Source organism: Cebus imitator, unplaced genomic scaffold, assembly GCF_001604975.1.
Source record: "Cebus imitator isolate Cc_AM_T3 unplaced genomic scaffold, Cebus_imitator-1.0 Scaffold127, whole genome shotgun sequence".
Lineage (NCBI taxonomy): Eukaryota > Metazoa > Chordata > Mammalia > Primates > Cebidae > Cebus > Cebus imitator.
Window position 1 is genome coordinate 5,070,549 of NW_016107442.1, and position 25,859 is coordinate 5,096,407.

Genomic DNA, 25,859 nt, shown 5'->3' on the forward strand with positions numbered 1-25,859 from the left:
TTATCCTGGATTCTTTGGGTGGATTCAGGGCAATCACAAGGATCCTGAAAGTCAAGAAGGAGGCAGAAGAATAAGTGAGAATGGTGCCTCGCCAGCCCCCAACTTTCCCCTGTGAGTTTTGAAGATGGAGGAAGGGGCCACATGAAAGGAATGTGAACAACCTCTAGAAGATGAAACAAACAAGTAAATAGATTCTCCCTGAGAACCTCCAGAAAGGAATTCAGCCCTGCTGAGAACCTGACACTAACCCAGCAAGCCCCATGTCTGATTGTTGGGGCTATGAAATAATAGATTTGTGGTGTCGTAGGCCACTACATTGGTGGTAATTTGTTACATCAACAACAGGAAACTAATACAATCTCCGAACCTTTGTAATCTCCTGCAGCTTCTAAGACAGTGTGTTGCACAGTCAGATATCTCTTGCTGTTGATCACTGTCATCACTTCCTCTTTATTCTCTTAGCATTTGCTACACTGTCCATGCCGGAAAAGGACTGCAGTAGTCAGGATTCCTCTATTTGCAGATGGCAGAAACCTAACACCAACTAGCTTAAGCCAGTTAAAAAAAAAATGAAGGAGGGGCACACCTCACATAAGTGTGACCTCTGAGGGATGGCATTGGCTTTATTATGAGCTGAGACTAGGGCCCAAATCAGCCTATGAAGACTCTCTGTTAATTTGCTTTGCTTTACTTCTGCATGCAGACTCCTATGTTTCCATGACTTGCAAGTTTTTGCTGGCAAAACGACCCTCTTTCTTTCAGGGAAGGATTCTTATTTGACTACCTTTGTGCCTAGTGTAGTTGAAAGGGGCTACAATTATCTACTGACACATTAAAAAACACCCCAACACATGTTGGCTTAAAATGCAAACCTTTCTTTTATTTACGTATGATTCTGAATTGTGTGCAAGGCACGTCAGGGACAACTCATCTCTGCTCCATGTGACACCAGCCTGACGCAGCTCAGTTGGAGCTCAGGGATTCACTTCCTGGAAAGCTTTTCCCATGCAAGCTGTGCTGTTTTTTGGCTGGAAGCTCAGCTGGGGTTGCTGGCTGGAAGGCTCAGCTCTTCACATGACTTCTCCATGTGACTAGGTTGGGCTTCTCATGGTATGGTAGTCTTACAGTAGTAGGACTTTGTACATAGCAACTAACTTCTTCCTGAGGACAAAGTGAAAGCTTCCAGTTCTTAAGGTGTAGCCCAAAATTAATACAGGGATACTCTGTATCAGCCACATTCAATTGATTAAAGCAGATCACAGGGCCAAGCTCAGACTTATGGAGAGGAGACTACATACACAAGGGTGTGAATACCATTGTCATGGTTTACTGGGGCCACCAGACTGTGGGGGTTTAGTCCACTATGGTAAATAATGAATCTTTGTGACTAATGGTCTAAATAGGGCCATGGGAAAACGGGATGGCAGGCTCACAAAGGAAACCGGGCTGAAAACAAACCTCCAGTATCCATGGCAACCATTTCCTAGAGTGCTAGAAATTATTCAATAAAGCAAAGCTGTATTTTTTTTTATTAAGTATGTTTACTATATAATTTGTACATTTTCTGGATTTGGGGAGGTAATTAACAACTTAGATTTAAAGTTAAAGAATCTCAAACTTTTTTTCCCATTCAACTTTTCTTATACTATGAATGAAAATGATGGTAATATATAGATATATAGCCAACTGTGCTCTAAAGGAATTAACGTGTGCAGGATTCATGATAAATAAAGTGTAGTGTTACTAATCCAACGGTGGTTATTTGCGATAACCTTTTTAATGTGACAGCTCTTTGGCCTACATCTGCATTTTTATGGTTTGCATTTATTCTCAACAGTATGAATCCCAAATTGTCAAATTACTTAGGCTGATTTATGATAATTAGCTTTAAGTTAGAATATTTGAAATGCATTCAATTAATTTTATCTGTTTAGTGAAGTACAATATGGATTTTAGCATTACAAAGTTTTCTTTATAATATTAGCTATGCATATGTTAAAGGATATGGTGGACTCCAATTACTCTCATTTGAATTTTATATTTAGAAAATGAGCATGCAGTATTGGGGATTAGGCAGTATTTAGGAAATGTATGTAGAAGGATTATCTAGGACAGAATCACGGAAAATCCTGGAATGTTTAGCACATAGTTGTTGATTGATTTTACCTGCAGCAAACATGAGGCAATAACAACTGTATAAATTATTTAGAGACTAGTCATCCATATGGGGATTCCTTAAAATCATTTCAGAAAACAATTTGGCATGGTATTTTCTTTATACTTATTTTTTTCAAGTTCATGTACAAAAGAGATATAGATCCATACAAAGTGGATTATCACTAATTCTTTTAAAATAAAGTTAAAAGAATATTTTAAAACATTCAAATGATGATTAGGTGATCTTTCTTAGCTAAAGTTTTTTTGGTAGTTTATTTATCTTAAATTTTATTTTTGTCTTTCAAAGGGTATTATACAGTGAATATAAGAGATTTATTAAAAACCTTGGATTGCTCGAGAGTGCTTTAGAACTTTGCCTTAAAATCTGCACATAGGCAAAATTCTTGATATTATGAGTTGGGATTTCCAGTGTAAGAGGATTTCAAATCACTGCCGAAAAAAGGGCTTGTTACAGATTCCTAAGCGTCCTGTATCAGAAAGGCCCAGCAACTTACACAATCGCTGAAACTAAAATGGGGCAGGACCAGACACATGGAATGAAAGAGATCAATTTAGACCAAGTGAAAGGTATCAACTTCTCCTAAAATGAGCCTTTTATTCTAGAGGGCTATCTTATACAACTCCTAAAGCAGATAGAATAACCAGCATTTACATAGTTATGGATCTCTTTGTATATGGAGATGGGAATTTTTTTTTAAGATTTCCATTGTTTAAAGCAGTTTGAGACATAGTGTTGGGAAGAGCAGATATTTGGGTGTTTGTAGATAAGCAGTTGGAGACCTCAAATATTTACTTACAAGTCACATGACTTTGAAATATTCAAAGTAATCTTTTTTTTTGGTGTAATAACATTTTTGGATCTCGGTCCTGCATTCTCTTGGGGTTGTTCTGAAGATCCAATGAGAGAATACCAAAATACTTTACACATTGCAAAGCATTATGTTATTAAAATCTATATTATCACTACTAATAATAAAACTAAAACATGACTGGGTAACTGCCCTATACATGATGCATTAAAAAATCCAAGTATATTGGATGTGTCTTATTTTTATAAACAGTTTCCCTCCAAAAGTATACATGGTCCAAAGTAGTTCATGCATTTCTCCCTTATTATTTTTAAAGTACTAACCCTTATTTCACTGACTTACAGCGGACACAAAATCTGGAGAGATGACTAAACACATTTTTCCTGAATAGTTGAGGATTATATTTTATTAGCTGCAACACAGAAGGGTCATGAGTGTTTTTAAGTAGAAATTTGCAGAGAAATTTGCCTCCTGGTATCGTTGCTTGAGATGATCAGTATCCGGTTGTAGGAGGTTTGGCAATGGTGTTGTGTGTGTGGGGCTGGTGGGATACTTTTGTTAATGGTTTGTTTCTCTGTGTTTCTCTCCCAGCTATCGGCAGGACCCTCATCCCTCGTTACTTTAGCACTGTGTTTGAAGGAGGGGTGACCGACCTGTATTACATTCTCAAACATTCGAAAGAGTCATACCACAACTCATCCATCACGGTGGACTGCGACCAGTGTACCATGGTCACCCAGCACGGGAAGCCCATGTTTACCAAGGTACAGGACAGGTTATCACATGCCCGGCTTTTTCTACTCTGAGTGCATTAAAGGATAATAATAATTGTGGGTTTCCTATGGAACTTGGGGCTGATTGCTTGCAGATGCTTTCAACACCAGGAGAGAATCTTTCTTGTTTGGGGCATGGGTTGATTCTAGGGGTGAACTCCGTTCTAAGATGTGCACATGAGATACTGAGCACATGAAATTCAAAAATGAGGGACTCCAAAACGGAGAGGAAGAGAGGTTCTACTGCCTTTTAAATTGTAGTTGCTAGATTATAATTGTTTTATACAAAAGATCTGCTATAGCTGAAAGAACATAGCCTATTGTTGCATGGTCAGCACTATATTTGTGCTTTGTTACTAAAATAACTTATTAGAGCTGAATTCAAATTTGAATAAGGGAAGAATACACTAACCACAATCCAACTTTAATCTGTAAGGAATATAAAAATTTTAAAATGTCAATGAAATTAGGAAATTCAACAAGCAGCTGATCAAGCATAGTTATAAAAGAGTGAATGAGGCGAGGGCAAATGTCAGGATCAGATTATCACAATGTTTGAGGCTGAATTCAAAGCCCCGTGAAGTCTTCGAAATGAAAAATAGAAGAGATAGAGATTTAAACTTATCTTCTATACATTTTAGATCTATGATTCTTGCCCTACATAGAAAATTGACATATGGAATATTCCTTCTTACCAAATACCCTTCTGGAACACTATAGATAATCTCTTTATGTTCTTCTGCAGGTAGAAAAATTAGTAAGAACAAATATTTAATCACAAAGTCTGACAAACAGAAGTTTGTTTTAATAAACACTTGTTCACTGCATTTTGACTAAGACTCAACATGAAACTAATATGTGATATTAATGATAGCAGCTATCTCTTTTAGTTCAAAACACAAATGAGAACCCTCTCTTTATACTTAAAAGAGGTTGAAACATCAGGGTTAATTGCAAAAGCCCAATGTATAAAACTAAAGATGGGTTTATTACTTATGCAATTTTTCTGCAAGCATAAAAATATAATGTTTCTTTTTTATTCACTGAGCTTATCTTATTGGTACAGTTTCATCTCTCCAGTTCCATGCTGGTATACAAAACCAAAGGCAAAGGAAATGGTTAGAAAATGCAAAAACAAATAATCAAATACCATTGATTCTATGGCATCTTAATTTTGTCAGCAAACTTTCTCAAATGTGGGAAAGGGTAGGGTTTTTCTTTCTTCCTGTTCTAACAGGCAAAGAGGAGAGTTGACATTCAGAGACAAAGAAGCTTCACACTGGATGCAGAAGTTTTGGCTGGCAAGAGACTTTTGCTACATGGAAAGTAATAATCACCTGAATAATTGTTTAATCTGTCCATGTCTTACTTCATTCTGGAGATGCAGAACATTTATACAATCTTGTAGATCAGACGGATATGCAGGCCATTCATTTCTAGTGTTACAAAGTCTTAACATTGCAGAGAAAGCCTTTCTCTGCTGCTTCATTATTGTTTTATTTTTTCCCTCTAGGCTTAATTTTATTTTTAGGTTAATTCAAGAGAAACATACCAACTCCTTATGCTGTAAGGGGGAAAAAAATCCATGACAATTAAATTAAAAACTTTGCTGTAATTAAGGCGCTGCTTCCAAAGCCAGTAGCCATTGAAAATAAAAATGCATTTTGTAGTAATCCTTTAGTATATTTACTCAATGTCTTTCTTTCTCAGGTTAAAATTGTTTCATAAGTGAACATAGCTGCTCTGAAGGTTTAGTGCTGAACATTAGGGACTTGTTTTAGATAGAAAAGAATTCCATTCTTCTAGTGAATCCATAAAGTGTGATTTTCACTCAAATCAAGGAACTAAGGTTTTCCTGTGTTGCATTCTTTCTCATCTTGAAATGCTCCTCTCAGATGGTTGAATGGTCTGTTCAGCTATCTAAGGCAGTCACCAAGCACTCTCCTGAACACAGCTCCCTTGCCCCAAGCAGCAATTGTTTGGACCACCCATCTGACTCAGCTCCAAGGAAGTATATTTGCCAACTCCTGAAGTGAATATTTCCATGCCGTGAGGTAAAATATCACTTTCTGGGAAATGGAGCTCAGTTATGTGGACCTAGTCCAGATGCTAATTATGCACATTTATTTTTAGGAAATTTCAAAGGATCTATTTTTTTTTTCTTATTTTCCTCTCTTTTTTTTTTTAATTTTTGCTCCTTGGGGATTATTATAACACTCAAAAAACTTTCCAATATTTTTGTTCTTATATTAATTAAAAATAACTCATTTATATCTAATAAAATAAGGCTGTTTACTACAAAACAGTGGGTTAATGACTTTTCAGAATTTTTTACAAAGAAAAAGGGTTCAGAAGCTAATGTTTATTTTTAAAGGGAAGCCTGCTATTAGTCCTTAGCATATATGCAGGCAGCATTGCAGTGTTCTAATTTAGTCTATCAATAAACTCTCATTCCCCAAATAGCATTTGACCCCGCGGTTCTGAGTTGCTTTTATGAAAATTTGATCAACTGGTGAATCAAAAATCAGCCGCAATCCTAATCAACAGAAATATTAACTATTCCTCAGGAGTGTCATGAGCATTTTGCAATTTCCTGGTACCAGGAACATTATTGATTATGGATAAATATATAATTAGAATTTTAAAACACACATAATAAAGCCTTTCTTTTATGTTTTCAGTTTTCTAATCAAATAGAAAACAAAGTTTAATGATCAGAAGAGCAGACATCAAGGTTTTCAGAATTAAAGACCCCAAGTAATATTTATATTGGAGGGTTTGAACATTGATGGATGCTGAGAGGAACACTCTCTAGGGTACATTTTTGGGGTTAATTTCAGATTTTACAAACTGGAACAAATCTATGGCCATTATTGTACATCTTTATCATCTCTATAAAGATAGGTTTATGTTTTCTCTGTTTTCACTTATTCATTATGAAATTATTTACTACAATAGAGAAGTACCATGGAAATGCATCCATCAATTTTCCTATATGAATACTCACTTATGTCTTTGACAGTTCATCCTTCTTACCTTAGCCTGTATACCACATTATATTTTAGAATTTCTACTCTTCTCCTGATTCTAAGCAAACTATACTATCAGTGGTCAGATCATGCTCTAATGTGTGTGTGTATATATATGTATAATACATATGTATGCATCTGCATATGAAATACCTTTAAGGAAAATACAATGAGCTTTGCACAACTGTTAATCTAAAAGCACTATTCCATGCATGCTGTTCCAAGCATAAAAACTAAGAAAATTAGATAAACACTCCCACTTAACACGCACACTTGATTTCATCAAAGCTGTACGAGAATCATTGTATTATACAGTTATATACACAGTCACTATTGCATTACAATTAGCCAAAGAAAGAAAAGGGTTAAAAAGCTACTGGTTAGTTTGAGAAATGTTCTTTTTTAGTTCTCTTGTTCCTGGCCTAGTCTCAAGCTAGCACGTGATCGGCTGAATGCCTGCCAGCCTCTTTCTTGTTGATCCTCCGGAGACCATCTGTACTGGGGGCATTGATTAGAGTGTGTCTGCTGGGATTACATCTTTTCTGTTGCCATGCCAACTAATCAGCTGATTTTGGTTACCACAGAAACAAAATGTCAGAGCTCACAGTACGGTAACATGAATTCAGCACAACAGAAAATGTTTTCTTAATTGGGGACCCTTTTGATTTTGGATTCCAAGTGAAAGGCAGCTTTAAAAAAAAAGGGGCCGACTTCAGATAAAAGCTACATTAATTGTATTGATTAAGAGGAATGCACAGAATTTTTCTGAAGAGAGAAGACATTAATTCCCTTTTATAGGCTATGCCTGTTTTTTTTTTTTTTTTATCATTTCTGAATAGGGAATACGTATGTATTTTTTCTTATTTGCCTCCATTCCATTGCTGGCTGTTGCATGTAGAACAAATCACAAAGCCTTTGGTTTTCTTTAATTTCTATAATGGGCACAGGTGTGAAGGGCCTGCCTAGGGCCTGGAAGGTGTGGGTGTAATTACTTGGGGAAGACCAGCAGTGACCAAAATCCCCCTCCATCCTTTCATTCAAAGAAATCGTTTATTTTTCCTTTAAAAAAAAAATCCAGTGCAGTCAATTCAGATTTGATTCCAAGGATTCCTGTCTTGCACATGGTATACCCTGGTTAAACCCTTGGTTTTGACTGAAAATAGGAGGAGCCCAAGGCTTGCTGCAATTTTCCATTTAGTAGGCCCATGACAGTTTGAGTGTAAGAAAGGTCCCCAACTAGCTTGCTCTGTTACCGTGAACAAAGGACACAATTTAACTTGATCTTAAGGATGCTCCAGCTGAGTAATCCATCAGTAGGCGTGCATACATGCCTTCCCATTATGAAATTCTCTCCCAATAGAAGTAAACCAGAACCTTCACTTGCCCTGCGTTTGTGGTTCATAAATGCAAAACAAATATACTAGGTAATTTTTAAAAGGCTGACATTTAACTAAGCTAATATTTGTTTAAATATCCAATAATCCCCTGCCTTTAAAAAGAGGATTATAGCATCCAAATATCCCTGTCCTGTTTTGTCAAGACATTTCACTGTTGATGGCTCCCTATAGCTACCTCTGTTTTGTGAAAGCTGTCACCGTAGGTGGCTTCTGTCATGCCAACACCCCAGGGGGAATCGTGTGGCTTAATCTCCATGCAACTCTTTTGAATGTCTTGGTAAATTAATTCCAAAGCTGATGATGCTCAAGGGGACAGGTTTGGGGACACTGAAGTCTTCTCCCATCTCTGTGTACGCAACTCTCATGGCTGAGACACCAGAAACAAGGGTCTGAAGATTACACAGCCAAGGGGTTCCCAGCCAAGTGCCCAAATGCCTGAAATTACCCACAGATCCTGCTAATTGGATCTGAGGCAAAGGTCTTCACCCAGATTATCAATAATTATCTCACAGTGTCTCTCAGATCTTTTATAAGACAAAGATGGCACACATTTACAGCATCTTTCTTGAGTAGTGTCCCATCAACACTTGTTAGTAATTCTGTACTGGCATTTGACATGTTTAAAGAACATGTGACCTTCAATTAGAGGCCATGAGGTGCACCCAACCCAGTGCGCAGACCAAGTTACAACTCAAAAAGTGGTGGTGTTTTGTGTTACATTTCCAAAGAGGAAAGTGATTATTAATATTTGATAAAAAGTTGATATATATTCATGCACTATGGTTTTGCAAATACTTATATTCTCTCTTCAGCTAATTAATTTTTACTTATTTGTTTCTGAGTGTGTTTTTTCAAGCTTCTGGAGGATTGCATGTTTGTTTTTAGCCTAGGAAATCTCTCTAAAATGCTTGATCAGAAGCCCAATGCAGTAAGAGACAGACAAAAATCAAAGCTGCTTGGTGAAATCTAGAAAGTTAATGGGGACCTCAAAGCTGAGATGGAGGCCCAGCTCCACCCAGGAGAGCCCCTGAGATCCTGCCGCTAGTGAACTTCTAGGTCTCAGGTGGCACATGATGACCATTACTGGTCTAGGGCTTTGTGTTTCTTTGGTAGCATTCTTTTTTTGTTTGTTTGTTTGAGACAGAGTTTCACTCTTGTTGTCCAGGCTGGAGTGCAATGGCAAGATCTTGGCTCATCGCAACCTCTGCCTCCTGGGTTCAAGCAATTCTTCTGCCTCAGCCTCCTGAGTAGCTGGGATCGCAGGCATGCACCACCACACCTGGTTAAGTTTTTGTATTTTTGGTAGAGACAAGGTTACACCATGTTGATCAGGCTGGTCTCGAACTCCTGACCTCATGATCCACCTGCCTTAGCCTCCCAAAGTGCTGGGATTACAGGCGTGAGCCACCGCACCCTGCTGGTAGCATTCTTTTTATCTGTAGGGCTATCATTTGCTGTTATCCTACTACATGGCAGGCACAATTCCAGGCAGTCTGCATACATGATTTCATTTAATGTATTTGTCTAACATCCTTACCCAAGGACATTTCTATTTCCATTTTACATATGAGAAAAACAAGAATTTGGGGAACTTATTAGATTTTTTCCAAAGTTCTGGAATTACTAAAAAGTAGAGTTGGGATTCAAATCCACTGCTGTCTTGATGCCAAAGTATCCACCCACTAATTTGTCCTGCTTTCCTAAGGCAGAAATGGTCTGATTAATGAGTTGTAACTATTTAAACTGAGCTATTTAAACACTACCACCACCTCCTATCTTATAGTTGAAATAGGCTCAGTAGTTTACAATTTCCTAGCACTTTCTTTCATTTCAAAGTCTTTAATAGTGAAAGGAATGGTAAATAAAATAGGAATTACATGCTAAAAATGATGTGAATATCAAAAAAAGATTAAAATGTGACTGTCACTGATTACTCTATCAAGGAAGAGACCTTTCAAAATTCTATTATGTTTCATTAATAATATATATTTTTCTTAGAAAGATAAAGGGTCCCATCCCCTCTAAGACTAGCCTTCTATGCAGGCAGAATTTATCATTACTGATGTGCTGAGATTCAAGGAATATAGTTTCGCCACATGCTTCTATTTTCTACACATCAGTAAGTGATATTGCTTGCCTTGGGTTAAGCATTGCCCTCTGGAATTTCTTTCTGGAAATAAAAACTTCCTCTAGTTGGGTCAAGTTGTAGTAGCTCACACTTAAGCATGAATGAGTTTATTGGGTACTTTGTCCCAGAATAGGATAACCAAGATTAGGATAGGAGCTCAAGCCTCTATGGCTGAAGGATGATGAAAATGGAGGAAAACTTTTTGACCCAATGTCACTATAAGATGAGTTTTATCTCCATATTTACAGATGAAGAAGCTGAGTCTCATAGAGTTTCAGTAGTAACTAGTAAAATTACTAGCACATCATGGATAGTAAGCAGCTGTACAGTCTTTTGGACCCATTGATTTTAGAGCTGACATTTGTACCATGTGCAGTGGACAAATCACTTGTGTCACATCTTTACCGAAAGTGAGCACTGCCCAAGGGCAGAAAGGGAGACCATGCTGAGTAACTGATGTGTGAGTTACAAAATGTGGCTTTCACAAAGTGCATAACAAATTACTGTGTTGTTTGTCGCTTGTAGGTATGTACAGAAGGCAGACTGATCTTGGAGTTCACCTTTGATGATCTCATGAGAATAAAAACATGGCACTTTACCATTAGACAATACCGAGAGTTAGTCCCAAGAAGCATTCTAGCCATGCATGTAAGTAATGTAATTTCTGTTTTGCTTTCTTTTCTTTTTTTTTCTCCTTCATTTCACTCAAGGGGAAATACCCGGTCCTCTCTCTGTGAAAGAATTCCAGTCGTTGTCACGCTTTAGGTAATTAACTCTAAATACTGAGTTTTGTTCTCAGCCATTTTAATCCACAGGCCCTTTTCTCCCCTTTTTGTTTCCAAGTTTGGTACATTGTGAGACTATTTTTGATACTTTATTATTTTGAACTCCAAATTGAGGTTACTTCAATAAACAGTTTGTACTTTTCTTAAATTCCATTCAGTCATTATCAAGAACTGCTCTGCTTGGGCTAATAAACCTGTTATGTATAACTGGGGAATGAAATAAAACAAGAAGTTAGAAAAACAGTTTCCAGTTTTGAATAGAACCATCTGACGAGACATGAGACGCTGATATCTTCAGATTCATGTTAGAAGTTGGTCCTCCCTGATCACAGTGCTAAATTTGAATACCTGGGCTTTTCTTGGTTTCTTTTGACCATAAATCACATCATATTTACTAAGCACAAATTAGGTGTAAAGATGGATTCTATGCTAATCTAGAGATGTATTTTAAATGTGCACTGTCTTCAGAAGTCGTCAAAGGCATCAACTTAAATTTAAGTCTCTCCTCTATAATACATGATGCAGCAGCTTCCATGAAAACCATTGGAGCAAAATCAGCCTTCGTATGCCTGATTTTAAAGACCCTGAACAATCAAAAGAAAGTAACATAACAATAACTACCATTTACTGAGTGTTTACTATGCCAGGCCTTGAGCTAAGCATTTTGTATACCTCATGATATTGAATCCTCACAGTCATGCAGACAGGTGAGTTAGTATTATTCCTATTTTAAAAGTGAAGAAACTGAGGTTCAGAGAAATTCAGTACGTTGCCTCATGTTTTTTAGCCCAAAGGTAGCAAAATCAAGATTTTGCCCCAGCTGGTTCTGACTTTGTCTCCCAGCTATCCCATTCCCAGCTATCTCTCCACAAGTTTGTTCTCAGCCACCTCTTTCTGACTAGTTAACCCAAGCTCAGCCCCTCCCCTCGGTCTTGTGCTTTCTGTTGCAGCACCCCACTTTCCTGCTCCGTGATTTCTGACTGTCTGTGCTCCAAGCTCTTGATTTTTAAAACTTAGTTTACATCCTCCACTCTCTTTGAGGGAGTCTGGAATATTCACTTCTATTATTCTCAAAATAGACTAAAAGGCAGCAAAGGATAGTAGTTGGGATCCTGGGCCCTGTATTGAGACCACATAGGGTTGGACCTTTGCTCCTGTGTGGCTTTGGCAAATGATGTGACATCTCTGTGCTTCTAGTCCCTCGTCTATAAAATGGGCATAGTAATAAAGTATGTCTCAGAGAATCAAACTAAGAGTTAATGACTGTAAAGCACTTAGAACGATGCCTGGCACATAGTGTCTCCTCTACGGTTTTTGGCGATTGGCTCTCATCATCATCATTGGTAGCCACAACAGCAGGAACAACATTTTTGCATTCCTTTATTATTATCTTTTCTGTCTTCTGACTGACATGTAAGCTCCTTGAGGTTGACCCTGGCTACTTGATAGAACAAAAACTTCCTAGCACATGAGACGAGTTTAATATATATAGGATAAATGTCAGAGAAGACCCCTTTTAGGAAATTGACATGAAACTGGTATGCTCTGTTTTCTCCTGCATTTTTTATTTATATACACAAATCCAATTGGTGATATCACTATGAGAAAAGTAAGTACAGAAAAGAATAAGTCACATTAGTATAACCTAGTCTCATGAAGGCAGACAGGGAGACAAGGGGATGTTTACTTCCATCTCCCTCTGTTTAGTGCCAATTTGCTTATATCAATTAAGAAAGAAGGAAAGCCAAACAGAAAGAATATCAACCAAGAGACTCATTTTAAAATGGATCCCAGAAAAATTTTCCTTTTTTTCTAGCCAAACAGAACATTTGGTGTGGCCCACAGGACTTTACATTCCTCTTTAAAATGTGGCTGACATTTTGGAAAATGTGATACTTACTCTTACAGTCCTACAGAAAAAAATTGTTGGGGATATCTATTTCCAGACTCAGCTTAATGGGAAGGAGAGTTAGAATCCTCTGTCTCTCTGTATGTGTGTGTGCATGTGTGTGTGTGTGTGTGTGTGTGTGTGTGTGTGTGTGTGTGTGTGTATTTCATGTCAGTGGTAAAGTTTTCCAGTACAGCCCTCAACCCCAAGCTGTAAAAACACCACCACTGTCACAGCAGGAAACAAAGGCCAGTCCTGAAGATGGCTCTGCCCAGTCCAGAGGGCCTGGCTTCTCTAATGAGGGCGGTAAACCTGGAGCTCTCCTGGCAGGGTTCTGTGACTCAGGCTGGAGGGCCACGTGCCAAGGCCTCTCCAGGAAGAAGTAACATCATTTCTCCCAAGGACTGAAAGCACACTGAGTAGTTTGGGTTTTCCCTGTCTTGCACAATTGATCTGAAAATGTCCTTGAGTGTTATATGCAAATGTCTTCGAAATGTAAATTAAATTACCTCCAGCAGCCTGCCCTCCAAAAGCAAATCGACAATGTCGAGATTGCACTTCTTAGCAGCTGTAGCACAGTCTGAGATTTTCTTAGGACCATCCTGTAGCGGTAAAATACATGTGGGTTTTTTGTTTTTTTTTTTTCCATTTAGGCACAAGATCCTCAGGTCCTGGATCAGCTGTCCAAAAACATCACCAGGATGGGGCTAACAAACTTCACCCTCAACTACCTCAGGGTAAGACCATCAAATGGTTTTATTTTTTGGTGAGTTTGAAAAGTACTTCAGAGGTTTATATGCATCTTGAACCAAGAAGTTAAAATGAGGTACTGGTGATATAACACAATGTCTATGTTCTGTAACAGATGTGTGTGTGTGTGTGTGTGTGTGTGTGTGTGTGTGTGTGTGTTTTCAATGGAGGACAGGGTTTAATTAACACAGCATCAAAACTAGAATTTGTCAGGGTTGAGTCCTATATCTGTATGTCTCTTGGAATTAATCATTCAAAGGTTAGGAATGTCCCATTGTCACAAAATGCTTTGTTGCCGCTTTCCTTATGGTTGTCTCAAGTTCAAATGGGCTATTAGTGAGTTCACTGCCCCTATGCCTCCATCCAGACACTGGTCACACCTTAGGAGAATCAGTGTACTGCCTTCATAGAGTCTCCTGCAGAAATCCAATCCTGCACTGAAGCACAGATATTTCTAAGACTTCGTAGGGACTCTCTGAACACATGTCACATATTTGGTGGGGGAGGGAAATGGATATAAATTGTTTTTATTTTTTAAAAAATAAATGTTTTAGGCAAAAATCCCTGTGAAATATGCAGAACCTCCATATTTGACCTAAAAGAGTAATATATCACACTGATTTTTAGGATGGAGTTGCAGTAGTCCACTTACAGGTGGGGAATATAGTTTCATTCATAAAGCAAGCATTGTCCTCCAGAATCCATGAGAAGGCAGTGGCTGCATTTCACATGCCTTTGCCTCTGAGATGCTGAGTTCCTTCATTGTTCAGCAGTTTATCTCTCCAGGACCTCCCACTCCTTTATAAAGTTTATGTCATTGCTTTTTTAACCTTAAGTGCATTCCAGGTTTCTGAATTGTGTTTTGTATTCACAATCCTTTGTGCACAGCCATTTTGCATTGGTCGAAATGCTGAAATGCTTTGGCAGGGCTTGCTCTTCCGTGAATTAAGAGTGATTTGGGAAGATTCCTCAAAGTCCTTCACACATTGCAATGTGCCAGGAACTGGGCTGGACACTCAAGAAGCATTGACAAAAGTCATGCTACCTGTCATCAAGAAACTCACTCCTATGAAAGGTGGACCCATAAAGAGAGAAAATTATATGCAAAATGGTAAATTCCATGATAGAAGTTTCCAGAAGGAATTATGAAAACACAAAACAGAGACACCTTAGATGCCTCAATCAGAGAAGGCTTCATGGGAAAGATGATGCTTGACTTGAGCATGAAAGAATGGATAAAATTAAACCTGATGAAAGGGGAAGGATGGATACTTCCATCAAAGGGGAAAAAGGGACAGTGGATTGAAGAATGGAATTCCAAACAGTTGTATGATGCAGGACACAAAGTGAGAGGCCAGGAGGGCCACAAGAGAGAGTTAATTGGGAAACAGGTCTTGGAGTAACTGGCTGACTGAGCTACTGAACCAGGGGAGTTTTTGGTAATGAGGAACCTCTGAAAGGGTTAAATAAGAGAAGACAGAGTTCTTGTACTGGATAAAAGGAGATTTTTTTCTTCTACAGCCTAGAAGCCCCAGGGCCAAATTCAGGTCTGGCAAGAGCTGGAATCAGCTGTGTTCCCCACCTGCCCATCTTAATGCCCCTTCCACTGTGGCAGCCCTGAACCACTAAAGAGCCCACTGGTCTCTGCTCAGAGGGAAACCAAAGTCGGCCCAGGAGTGTAGGTGGGTAATGGGTGCTCCCAACCAGGCTAGCTGGGGCTATGCCTCCTAAACCTCTGGTCTCTGCTGCAAGAATGGCTCTCTTGCAGGGCAGCTGGCACAGTGCCCGAGGCCTGAGGGTCCATGGAGTTGTTCTCTCCACAATCCGGGAGGATGTTCTGTACTGCTGGGCATATCGTCTTGTCAGGGACCAGGAGAATTTTAGTTTAAAACAGGGAAGATGCTCTTCCTCCTGCAGACAAAGAAGTTTCACAGTATGTGCTCTCAGGCAGACCCCCAGAGGAAGCTGGGACTTTGAAGTCTATCCTAGATTTGGTCACTCACCCTATGGCAAGATCTTGGACAGATTCCTAATTACATCTTTTAGCTGCATTTAACATAGATTAGTAAACAAGAAATTTCCTTCCTTCTTCTCCCTACTCCTCTCTTACTATCATCATTTGTAATTGGTTGACTTTTACCCTGTGGTCAAGGCCCACCTGGTCCCCACATCCTGTGGCCCACAAAGACTGAAGTCAGACCTATGGAGCAGAGAGAAGGCACTACCCCTCTCCTGACAACGATAGTAAGGAAATCACTGATGGGTTTGGGCAATAGGGAGTAGTGTTTTGAGGCTGCACATGAACACAGTGCTTGCTGCATGTCGGGTCTTTTGCTATGTATCTTGTGACTGAGCTAGTCTCATAAAGATCCCTGTACCCCATTACCATCCCTCTAGCAAAATGAGGCACCAAGAGTTTCAGTAAGTGAAGATGCCCAGTTTTACACACAAGTGGCAGAACTGGGACTTGAACCCAGGCAGCCTGACCCAAAATCCATGTACTTCGCTGCAGAATGCTGCTGCCTTGCTAGTGAGCATGGGAGATTGATGATATTGATAGAAATTGGATCATGTGTTTCCTGCCTTCACTAGGGAGTCAGCATCTATCAGTGGTCCTTCATTAACTTTGCCAAAAATAATATCAGCTCCTTATAGGATTTAGTGCAAGGATCAGGTCAGACCATCCATGTAAAGGGCTTAGCACAGGGCTTGGGGACAGAAAGTGCTTCGTTTGTGTTCACCCTCATCATGTATTAAGCACCTTCTGTGTACCTATGATTGTTTGATGTGCTGGAGCCACATAGAGAAACACAGAGCTGACTGTCTACTCACTCGGGGTCTGCCTAATGCTACTTTATTTCCTAACTTGTGCATATTGGTTCAGCAGCTGTTTGCATTCCCTGCCTTCCTTGCATTATTTTTCACTCACTCATTATTCCTGGCAGTTTTCCAGGTGCTGGGCTTCATTGTGGAGATATGGCCTCTCTCCTCAGTTGGTAGTCATCACAATCTGGTGGGATGTGGTCAGCTTTGGTTCCAGTGAAGCATGCTAAGATAGAGGGAGATCCAAAGCAGGAGATAGCCCAGGGAATGATTCTCAGGTCTTAATAAGCAGCTCAGGACAGAAGCCATGCTTCCTAGTCACAAATCCTTCAGGCAGACGTGGGCCACTTGACAGGTCACGGCTGAGCAGAATCTCAAACTCATTGCTTAAAACCAGTGCACATGGGCTTCCATGGTGGTCAGTGGTCACTGAGAATAACAGACAAAGGTCATTTCCTTCCATTTAGACCTGGGATTTAAGATTCTTCTAACAGCCTTATCATCTAATTTTTTAAAGACAGTGGAGCAGTCACAAAATACATTCATTTATAAAGTTGCCTTAAGATCTGAAGCCTCCACATTCATCTGAGAAGCCTGGCCTTTGCCTCAAGCCCCAGAAGGTCATCTGAAGTATTGTTCAAATAAGGTAACAAGAAGCTTCAATGACACTCCCAGTATCAGAGAAAGAGGTCAGACGAATATGTTGGTAAATACAAATCCAAAGCCTTCTATGCAATTAAAGAACTTTAAAAATGGATGCATCCTGCTTTGGAAAGGATGGATAGAGATTTTAAATGCTCCAGATGTTGAAATTTCAATATGTGGTGTCTAACGTAATAAAATTAAGCAGACCAGAAAGTAAGCAGTTACAGCCACCTAGTTTCGTCAAAACAAGTTCATATATTCCAATGAAATTCTAATCATTCTCATGGAGACCAGCAGTCAGGAAATACACAGAGCTGACCAAAAGCAGCTCCCACCATTGGAGGGAGGAGCAAGTGAGGCCCCGAGGATGGCCGAGCTGTGGACATTGTGAATGCAGATGATGGGGCTGAACACAGAGGCTTGCCAGCAGCAGTTTGGAAGGGGCTCTGGTGACCTGGTGCTTTTGAAGTGACAACAAGAACAATTGTTGTCCTTTGATTTGGGTTGTCAAATCACGTGCTGTTTCCTCTCGTCATTCCCTTCTCCCTCCTGTCGCGTGCATGACAAGATTAGAGGTGCCCTGAACTAAGAGGTACCATGGTGACTGACTCAATGGTCCCAGTGGAGCTGCGGCTGGAAGTCGCTGAGCCTGCGGAGATGGCGCTCTATCACGGTGTGGTCTCACCTCCTCTGGAGGCTGCCTCTGTGACCTCTGGAGGGGACTGGGACTTGCTGACTGAGTGTCCCTGCAGTAGTTATCCAAGCCAGAGCAGGGAAGGGACCTGCAGGATGAGGAGGTCGTTATTTTGTGGCTGTTGGGTATTCCGATGCTGGATGGTGGGCTTCACGAAGCATGTCCTCGGTGTGCTGGGGAAAATTGTTCCATGACATGGGGAGACGGCGCCTTTCAGTAAGCAGCATGCTCTCGTGGTAGAACTTGAGCACTAGCATGGGAGAAGCAAGCCAGGAACTCAGAAATGTGTCCTTTGCCTTGTTTGCTGGGAAGCAGAAGTCATGCTGTCTGTCTGGCATTTTACGAAAAGATCCAGTTCAGCAACCATGAGAAGGCACAGTGCAGTTTAATGGGCATTGAGTCGTCCAGGTCAATGAGACCTGGCTGTGGAGCTTTGTCAGTTTCCACCCGATCCTGCTTGCCCATTTATTCGTCATTCATTTCATAGGCATTTCTACAACTCCTTCTTTGTGCCAGGTATCTGCCTTCAAGGAGATCATTGCCTAGAATGTAAGAAAGAAAAACAAATACAGACTTGGAGAGAAATCGTTCCCAGGTGCAGTGAGAAGCATGGCACTAGCTAACATTTATGGGGCACTTACTATGTGCCAGGCATCACTGCTATGTGCTCTGCAGGGAGTCTCTTTCTTTCTTTCTTTTATAAAAAATACTCACAGCATTCATATGGTGTAAGAACTATTTTTAGTCCTATTTTGCAGGGGAGAAAACTGAGGCACAGAGAAGTAGCTTCCCAAGGTCACAGAGCTGGTAAGTGGCAGATCAGAGATCTGGACCCATGATCTGATTTCAGGCACAAAAGACAGAGAGATTGTTAGAAGGTAGGAGAGGGAGGCTGCAAAGTCTTCATAGAGAAAATGGGCCTTGGATTGATGCTAAAAGATGAGTAGGCGGTCATCAGGCAGACAAGGCAGGGGGCAATCCAAACAGAGGGCCCACTGTGAGAGGGGTCAGAGAAGGATGGAGAGTGTTAGTGACTTGGGGAGCTCTAGAAAGTTTAACATAGCTGAAATGTAAGTTTCAAGTTTGTTTTAGGTTTTTAGGTACCAACACTGGTAGGTGTTTTGAGCCAAAACCATACATCCTGGCTGAGTGGTATAATTCAATAAATTTTTTTCCCAGTAACAGTATGGTCAAAACAAGCACCCTCCCACTGTAACATGAACTGGGAGTAAGTTAGACTGTATGTATCTGAGAACATCGTCTACTTACTAGCTGTGCCACCCTGTACAAGTTGTTTGACCTCTCTGAGCCTTCATTTTCTCATCTGTGAAACGGGCTACAACATCTCCTTCCTTAGGTTTTAGTAGGATAAATGCACGCAGAGCTTTCATTATTCATTCACCAAAGTACCTTTGTAAATGCTTCTGGATCTCTTTTCTGGATAGAGTACATCAGAATCTTTCACTGAATTTCCCTGTATGCAGAGCTCATGAAAAGCACCTCATGGGTCAACACACACAGGAGCTGATCCTTCTTCCTTAATTCTTGCCTTTCATTTTGTCAAAACGAAAGCTGCTTTTAACCCAGTTTGAAATTGCCATTATTTCAAATTTCTAATATGAAATTCTTGTACGTGAATGTTTACTGTGTGCAATAACCATGTTTTCTTCAAATAGCATTAAAGAATAAGATTTTAAAATTGAAGAAGTAATTGATGTTTATTTTATCTCTAACAATATAAAGAAAAGAGGGGTGGACAATGCAGAAATCATGTCCTTAAACATTTAAAGGAAGCCGCCACAAACTTCTAGGCTGGCATTGAGTGGAATGTGCCATTTTCATGTTTATTAATCTCCTGTAACAACAGAGTGGGCATTCCTTGCATTCACTGAACAGAAGGCAAGAAACAGCAGAAATAGCACTGGTTTATACAGTTGTCTACCTCTCTGAGGATTTGGGGTAGTCTGCTTTTGTTTATAAACTGCACATCAATTAGCTAACCAACAGTTTGGCAACATCTACTTACTATATTTAAGCACAAAAGGGGTGGGATGGGATGTTTACAAGAATGGCTAAGGCACATTCTCTTTTTCAAGGAATTTAAGATACTGTTACAAGTAAGTCTGCTCCAGTTCACACTGTCCAGTCTCTTCTGGGGACCTCAGGTCATTCCAGAATTTTTACCCTCTCCTGATTTTCCTGAGGATACCATGATCCTCTTAGTCTCAACAGGAGACTTAAATTTGACTTGTTTACAGTTTTCAGTGTATTAATCCATTGCTCTGCTTCACCACACCTTCCTCCATTTGCTCGCAAAGCCCTCCATGATCCTGCCTCTGCTGCCTCCCAGCCTCATTCCATGCCCGCTCCCCAGCTTGTACTCCATCCTGGACCACACGAACCACCTACAGTTGGTCCAGATTGGTCATGCTGTCTTGTCTCCATGCCTCTGCATAGCACGACTCACTGCCACAGACAGTCTGGGACACTGTTGCTACTCTTCTCTCATCATCCATTTTTCCCAGGCTAAATCCTTCTCATCCTTTAGGATTCATTCATCTGTCACCTCCTGTGAGAACATCTCTCTGACTCTCAGCTAGGGTAGGAGCTTCTCCTCAGTGCTCTGGGAGTTCTGTGCACACAGTCTCGGGACTAACACTTGGCAGGTCCCATATAAGAATTGTCTCCCCACTCGTTTGTCTCCTGGACTAGACTCTCAGCAATGTGAAGACACATACGCACCCAGCAGATACATTCTGAATGAATGTATGCTTGGCAGATGGACAGTTTGGTAAATGGAAGGCAAAATTTCAGATGACAACAACAATAAAAAAAACATGCAAATAAAACTCAGTTGAATTCATTTACCCTACAGTATCTAGAAACAAAATTGTGATTCAATTTTAAAGTCACAACCTAGAACTTCACCATGAAATCTGAGAAGCAAAAGAGTTGAATGCATTGAGAAAATAAAAGACAACATGGTATGAGGCCCTCACATCTCTCTAGGGTGCAGATTCCCACTTAAATACTCAGAAATCCCATTTTACATTTTTATTCTAATATTATTTTTTCTACTTGCTCTGAATCAGTATTTAATCCTTACTCTGAATGTCATTATGTTATTTTCATTAAATTGGAAATGCATTAAGTATTGAAAACAAATTTTTTAATGAGTGATTATCTTTTTCTATTTTCTTTGACCACATTTTCTTAATGCTAGGTTACAAATCCTTTGTTTTTTGTTATTTTAATTTTTAGGGTACATAGTAGGTGTATATATTTATAAGTTACATGAGGTATTTCAATACAGTCATGCAATGCATAATAATCATATCAGTGCAAATAGGGTATACATCGCCTCAAGCATTTATCCTTTGTGTTTCAACAATTCAATTGTATTCTTTTAATTATTTAAAAATAAACAATTAAATTATTTTTTACTGTAGCCACCCTGCTATGCTAGATTTTTAAAATTCTCTCTAACTATATTTTTGTACCAATTAACCATCCTCCATTTCCCCACCCTTGGCCCTTCCTAACCTGTGGTGACCATTCCTACTTTCTATCTCCAATTCATTTGTTTTAATTTTTAGCTTTCACAGATAAATGAGAACTTGCAATATATGTCTTTCTGTGTCTGGCTTATTTCACTTAATATAATAATCTTCAGTTCCATCCATTTTGTTGTAAATGACAGAATCTCATCCTTTTTATGACTGAATAGTACTCTACTATGTATATGTGCCATATTTTCTTTATCCATTTGTCTGCTGACAGACACTTAATTTGCTTCGAAATCTTGGCTATTGTTAATAAGCGCTGCAGTAAACATAGGAGTGCAGATATCTCTTTGACATACTGATTTCCTTTCTTTGGGGTATATAGGAATGTGATTGGATTGCTGGATCATATGGTAGCTCTGTATTTAGTTTTTTGAAGAACCTCCAAACTATTCTCCATGGTGGTTATACTAATTTACATTCCCACCAACAATGTACAAAAGTTACCTTTCTCCACATTCTCATCAGCATTTGTTATTTTCTGTCTTTTGACTAAAAGCCATTTTGACTGGGATGAGATAGCTCATTATAGCTTTGATTTGCATTTCTCTGATAATCAGTGATGTTGAGTACCTTTTCATATACCTATTTGTCATTTTCATGTCTCTTTTTGAGAACTGTCTATTAAGATCTCTTGTCTATGTTTAATTAAATTATTAGATCTTTTTCTATAGAGTTCTTTGAACTTCTCATGTATTATGATTATTAATTCCTTGTCAAATGGGTAGCTTGAAGCTATTTTCTCCCATTCTTTGGATTGTCTCTTCACTTTGTTGATTGTTTCCTTTGCTGTGCAGAAGCTTTTTAACTTGATGTAATCCCATTTGTCCATTTTGGGGGTGCCTGTGTGCCTGTGGGGTATTGCTCCAGAAGTCTTTGCTCAGGCCAAAGTCATGGAGAGTTTGCTCAATGTTTTCTTTTAATAGTTTCATAGCGTGAGGTCTTGGATTTAATTTTTAAAACCGTTTTTATTTGATTTTTTTATGGTGAGAAATAGGAGTCTAATTTCATTCTTCTGCATATGGAATCCAGTTTTTCCAGCACTGTATTGAATAGGCTGTCCTTTCCTGAATATATGTTCTTGAAAACTTTTTTGAAAATGAGTTTACTGTAAATGATGGATTTATTTATATATTCTCTATTCTGTTCCACTGGTCTGTGTGTCTGTTTTTATGCCAGTACCATGCTGTTTTAGTTACTATAGCTCTGTAGTATAATTTTAAGTCAAACAATGTGATTTTTCCTGTTCTGTTCTTTTTGCTCAGGATAACTTTGGTTATTCTGGGTGTTTTGTGGTTCCATAAAAATCTTGGGATTGTTTTTTGTATTTTTGTGAAGAATGCCATTGGTATTTTGATAGGCATTGCATTAAATATGTAAATTGCTTTGGGTAGTATGGACATTGTAACAATATTGATTCTTTCAATCAGTGAAAATGGAATATCTGTCCATTTTTGTATATCCTCTTCAATTTCTTTCATCAATACGTTGTAGATTTCATTGTAGAGATCTTTCACTTACTTGGTTAATTTCTAATTATTTTATTTTATTTGTAGCTATTGTAATTGGAATTACTTTCTTGATTTCCTTTTCAGATTGTTCACTGTTGGCATAGAAAAATGTGACTGATTTTTATGTTGATTTTGTATTCTGCAACTTTACTAAGTTTGTTTATCAGCTCCAATAGTTTTTTGGTGGAGTCTTTAAGTTTTTCCAAATATAAGATGTTATTGGCAAGCAAGGACAACTTGACTTTTTCCTTTCCAGAATGGATACACTTTATTTCTTTCTCTTATCTGATTACCTTAACTAGGACTTTCCATACTATGTTGAATAACAGTGATAACACTGAGCATCCTTGTCATGTTCCACATCTTAAAGAAAAGACTAAAACTTTTCCCCATTCAGTATGGTACCAACTGTAGGCCTGTCATGTATGGCTTTTATCATGTGGAAGCATATTCCTTCTATACCAAGTTTTTTTAGGGTTTTTGTTATGAAGAGATGTTGAGTTTTATCAAATGCTTTTTTAGCATCAATTGAAATGGTCATATGGTTTTGTCCTTCATTCTGCTGCATATGTTGAACCTCTCTTGCATGCCTGGGATAAATACTACTTGATCATAATAAATGATCTTTTTAATGTGTTGTCAAGTTTGGTTTGATAGTATTTTATTGAGGATTTTTGCATCAATATTTATCAGTGATATTGGCTTGTAGTTTTCTCTTATTTTGATGTGTCTTTGTCTGGTTTGGGGATGAGGGTGATACTGGTCTATGAGAATAAATTTGAAAGTAGTCCCTCATCCTCTACTTGTTGGAATAATTTCAGTAGGATTGGTATTAGTTCTTTAAATGTTTGGTAGAATTCAGCAGTGAAGCCATTGGGTCCCAGGCTTTTCTTTGCCAAAAGCCTTTTTATTATGGCTTAGATCTTGTTACTCATTGTTGATCTCTTCAGGTTTTGGATTTTTTTCATGCTTCAATCTTGGTAGGTTGTCTGTGTCTAGGAATTTGTCCATTTCTTCTAGATTATCCAATTTATTGGCATATACTTGCTCCTAGTAGCTATTAATGATCTTTTGAATTTCTGCAGTATTAGTTGTAACATCTCATTTTCCAACTTTGATTTTATTTATTTGGTTCTTCTCTTTTTTCTTTCTTTTTTTTTTGTTTTTGTTTTTGTAATCTGGCTTAAGGTTTGTCTATTTTGTTTAACTTTTAAAAAAACCAACTTTCATTTCATTGATCTTTTGCATTGTTTTCTTCATTTTAATTTCATTGATTCCTGCTCTGATCTTTATTATTTCTTCTAGTAATTTTGGATTCGATTTGCTCTTGTTTTTCTAGTACTTTAAGGTGTTTATTTGAAGATTTTCTTCGTTGATGGAGGCACTTACAGTTATAAATTTCCCTCTTAGTACTGCTTTTGCTGTATTTATAAGTTTTTGTATGTTATGTTTCCATTATCATTTTTTTAAAAAAATGTTTCAATTTCCTTCTTAATTTCTTCATTGATCCACTGGTCATTCAGGAGTATATTGTCTCATTTTCATGTATTTGTATTGTTTCCAAAATTCCTCTTGTTAGTGATTTCCAGCTTTATTCCACTGTGGTCAGAGAAGATGCTTCATATTATTTCAATTTTTTGAATGTTTTAACACTTATTTTGTGACCTACCATATGGCTGATCCTTGAGAATCATTCACATTGTGAGGCAAAGAATGTGTATTCTGCAGCCTTTGAACGGAATCATCTGTAAGTATCTATTAGGTCCATTGGTCTCTAGTGCAGATTAAGTTCAATGTTTTTTTATTGACTTTCTGTCTGGAAGATCAGTCCAATGCTGAAAGTGGAGTGTTCTTCTTTTTTCTTTTAAGCATTATGTTTAACATGACTGTATCTCAGCCAAAAGATATTTTATGTGTTCTCTTACTCTTTATCCATTCAGATACATAATTTATCCACAAATGCAATCAGGTTATATACAATTTATTAAGGTTATTTAGTAAACACTTGCATGTTTCTAGGTAGTCATCACTGGACACTTATAATAGCTACAAATATGCCAGTGTGGTGCTATGATGTGTTTAATCATTTCTTTAATGTTGAACAAGGAAGTCATGTTCAAATTGTTGGTGTCGTTAATACCACTTCTCTAAACAACTTGGCCATCTTTGCCATGTTAAGAAAACATCTTAACAATGTTTTCTGCAAGTAGAAGCCTGAATGGCAGAGGCCATGTGGGAAGACAAATATATGTGTTTTGGAGTCAGCAAAATGTAGGTTCAAATCCTAATGCTTCGCCTTACTACCAACATAACCTTGAACAAGTTTCTTAAGCTCCCTGAATCCAACTTTTTTCATCTGAAACTTGGAAAAAATAATAGATCTCACAAGGCTGGCATGAAGATTAGATGGAGCAGAGTTTGAAAGAGCCTGGCACACAGAAGAAGCACTGTAAATGCCAGTCCTCTCCTGAGTGCAGCAGATCAGGGCTCAACTTGTACTGCTGCCATTTATTTTTTATATGATATTGATCAAGTGCCTCAATTTCTCAGCACCCCAGTTTTCTCATGTGTAAATAATTATGTCCATTCTGAATGACAGTAGTTGCAGGTGAGGGTGAAAATAATAATGCATGTGACAAGAACTTCTTAAACTGTAAATTACTACTCCAGGAAGCCGAGTCCATATATTGGTTGTGGCATTGAATTGTATGCTGAGATTCTGTACGAAAGATCAGAAAGAAGAGAAGTAGTGACTGATTGATGATGTCTGCCAAGAAGTGTGGCCTGAGGGGCTGGAACATGTGCTTGCATTTGGCACCTCTCCCCCATACAAGTGTTATCACAAATGTGTCATCGTTATCATTGAGATATTTCCAATATTATCTA

General features: G+C 38.6%; 1 protein-coding gene across 10 annotated transcripts in view; it reads left to right on the forward strand.

Annotated features, from left to right (window-relative positions):
* Positions 1–25,859, forward strand: part of LDB2 (LIM domain binding 2) — a 391,769-nt gene that overhangs the window by 303,459 nt on the left and 62,451 nt on the right. For all 10 annotated transcript variants that reach the window (XM_017540592.2, XM_017540601.2, XM_017540599.2 and 7 more), the window contains exons 3-5: positions 3,579–3,751; positions 10,840–10,962; positions 13,641–13,724. In XM_017540592.2, the coding sequence (XP_017396081.1) occupies positions 3,579–3,751; positions 10,840–10,962; positions 13,641–13,724 (380 nt within the window). The remainder of the gene's footprint in view (positions 1–3,578; positions 3,752–10,839; positions 10,963–13,640; positions 13,725–25,859) is intronic.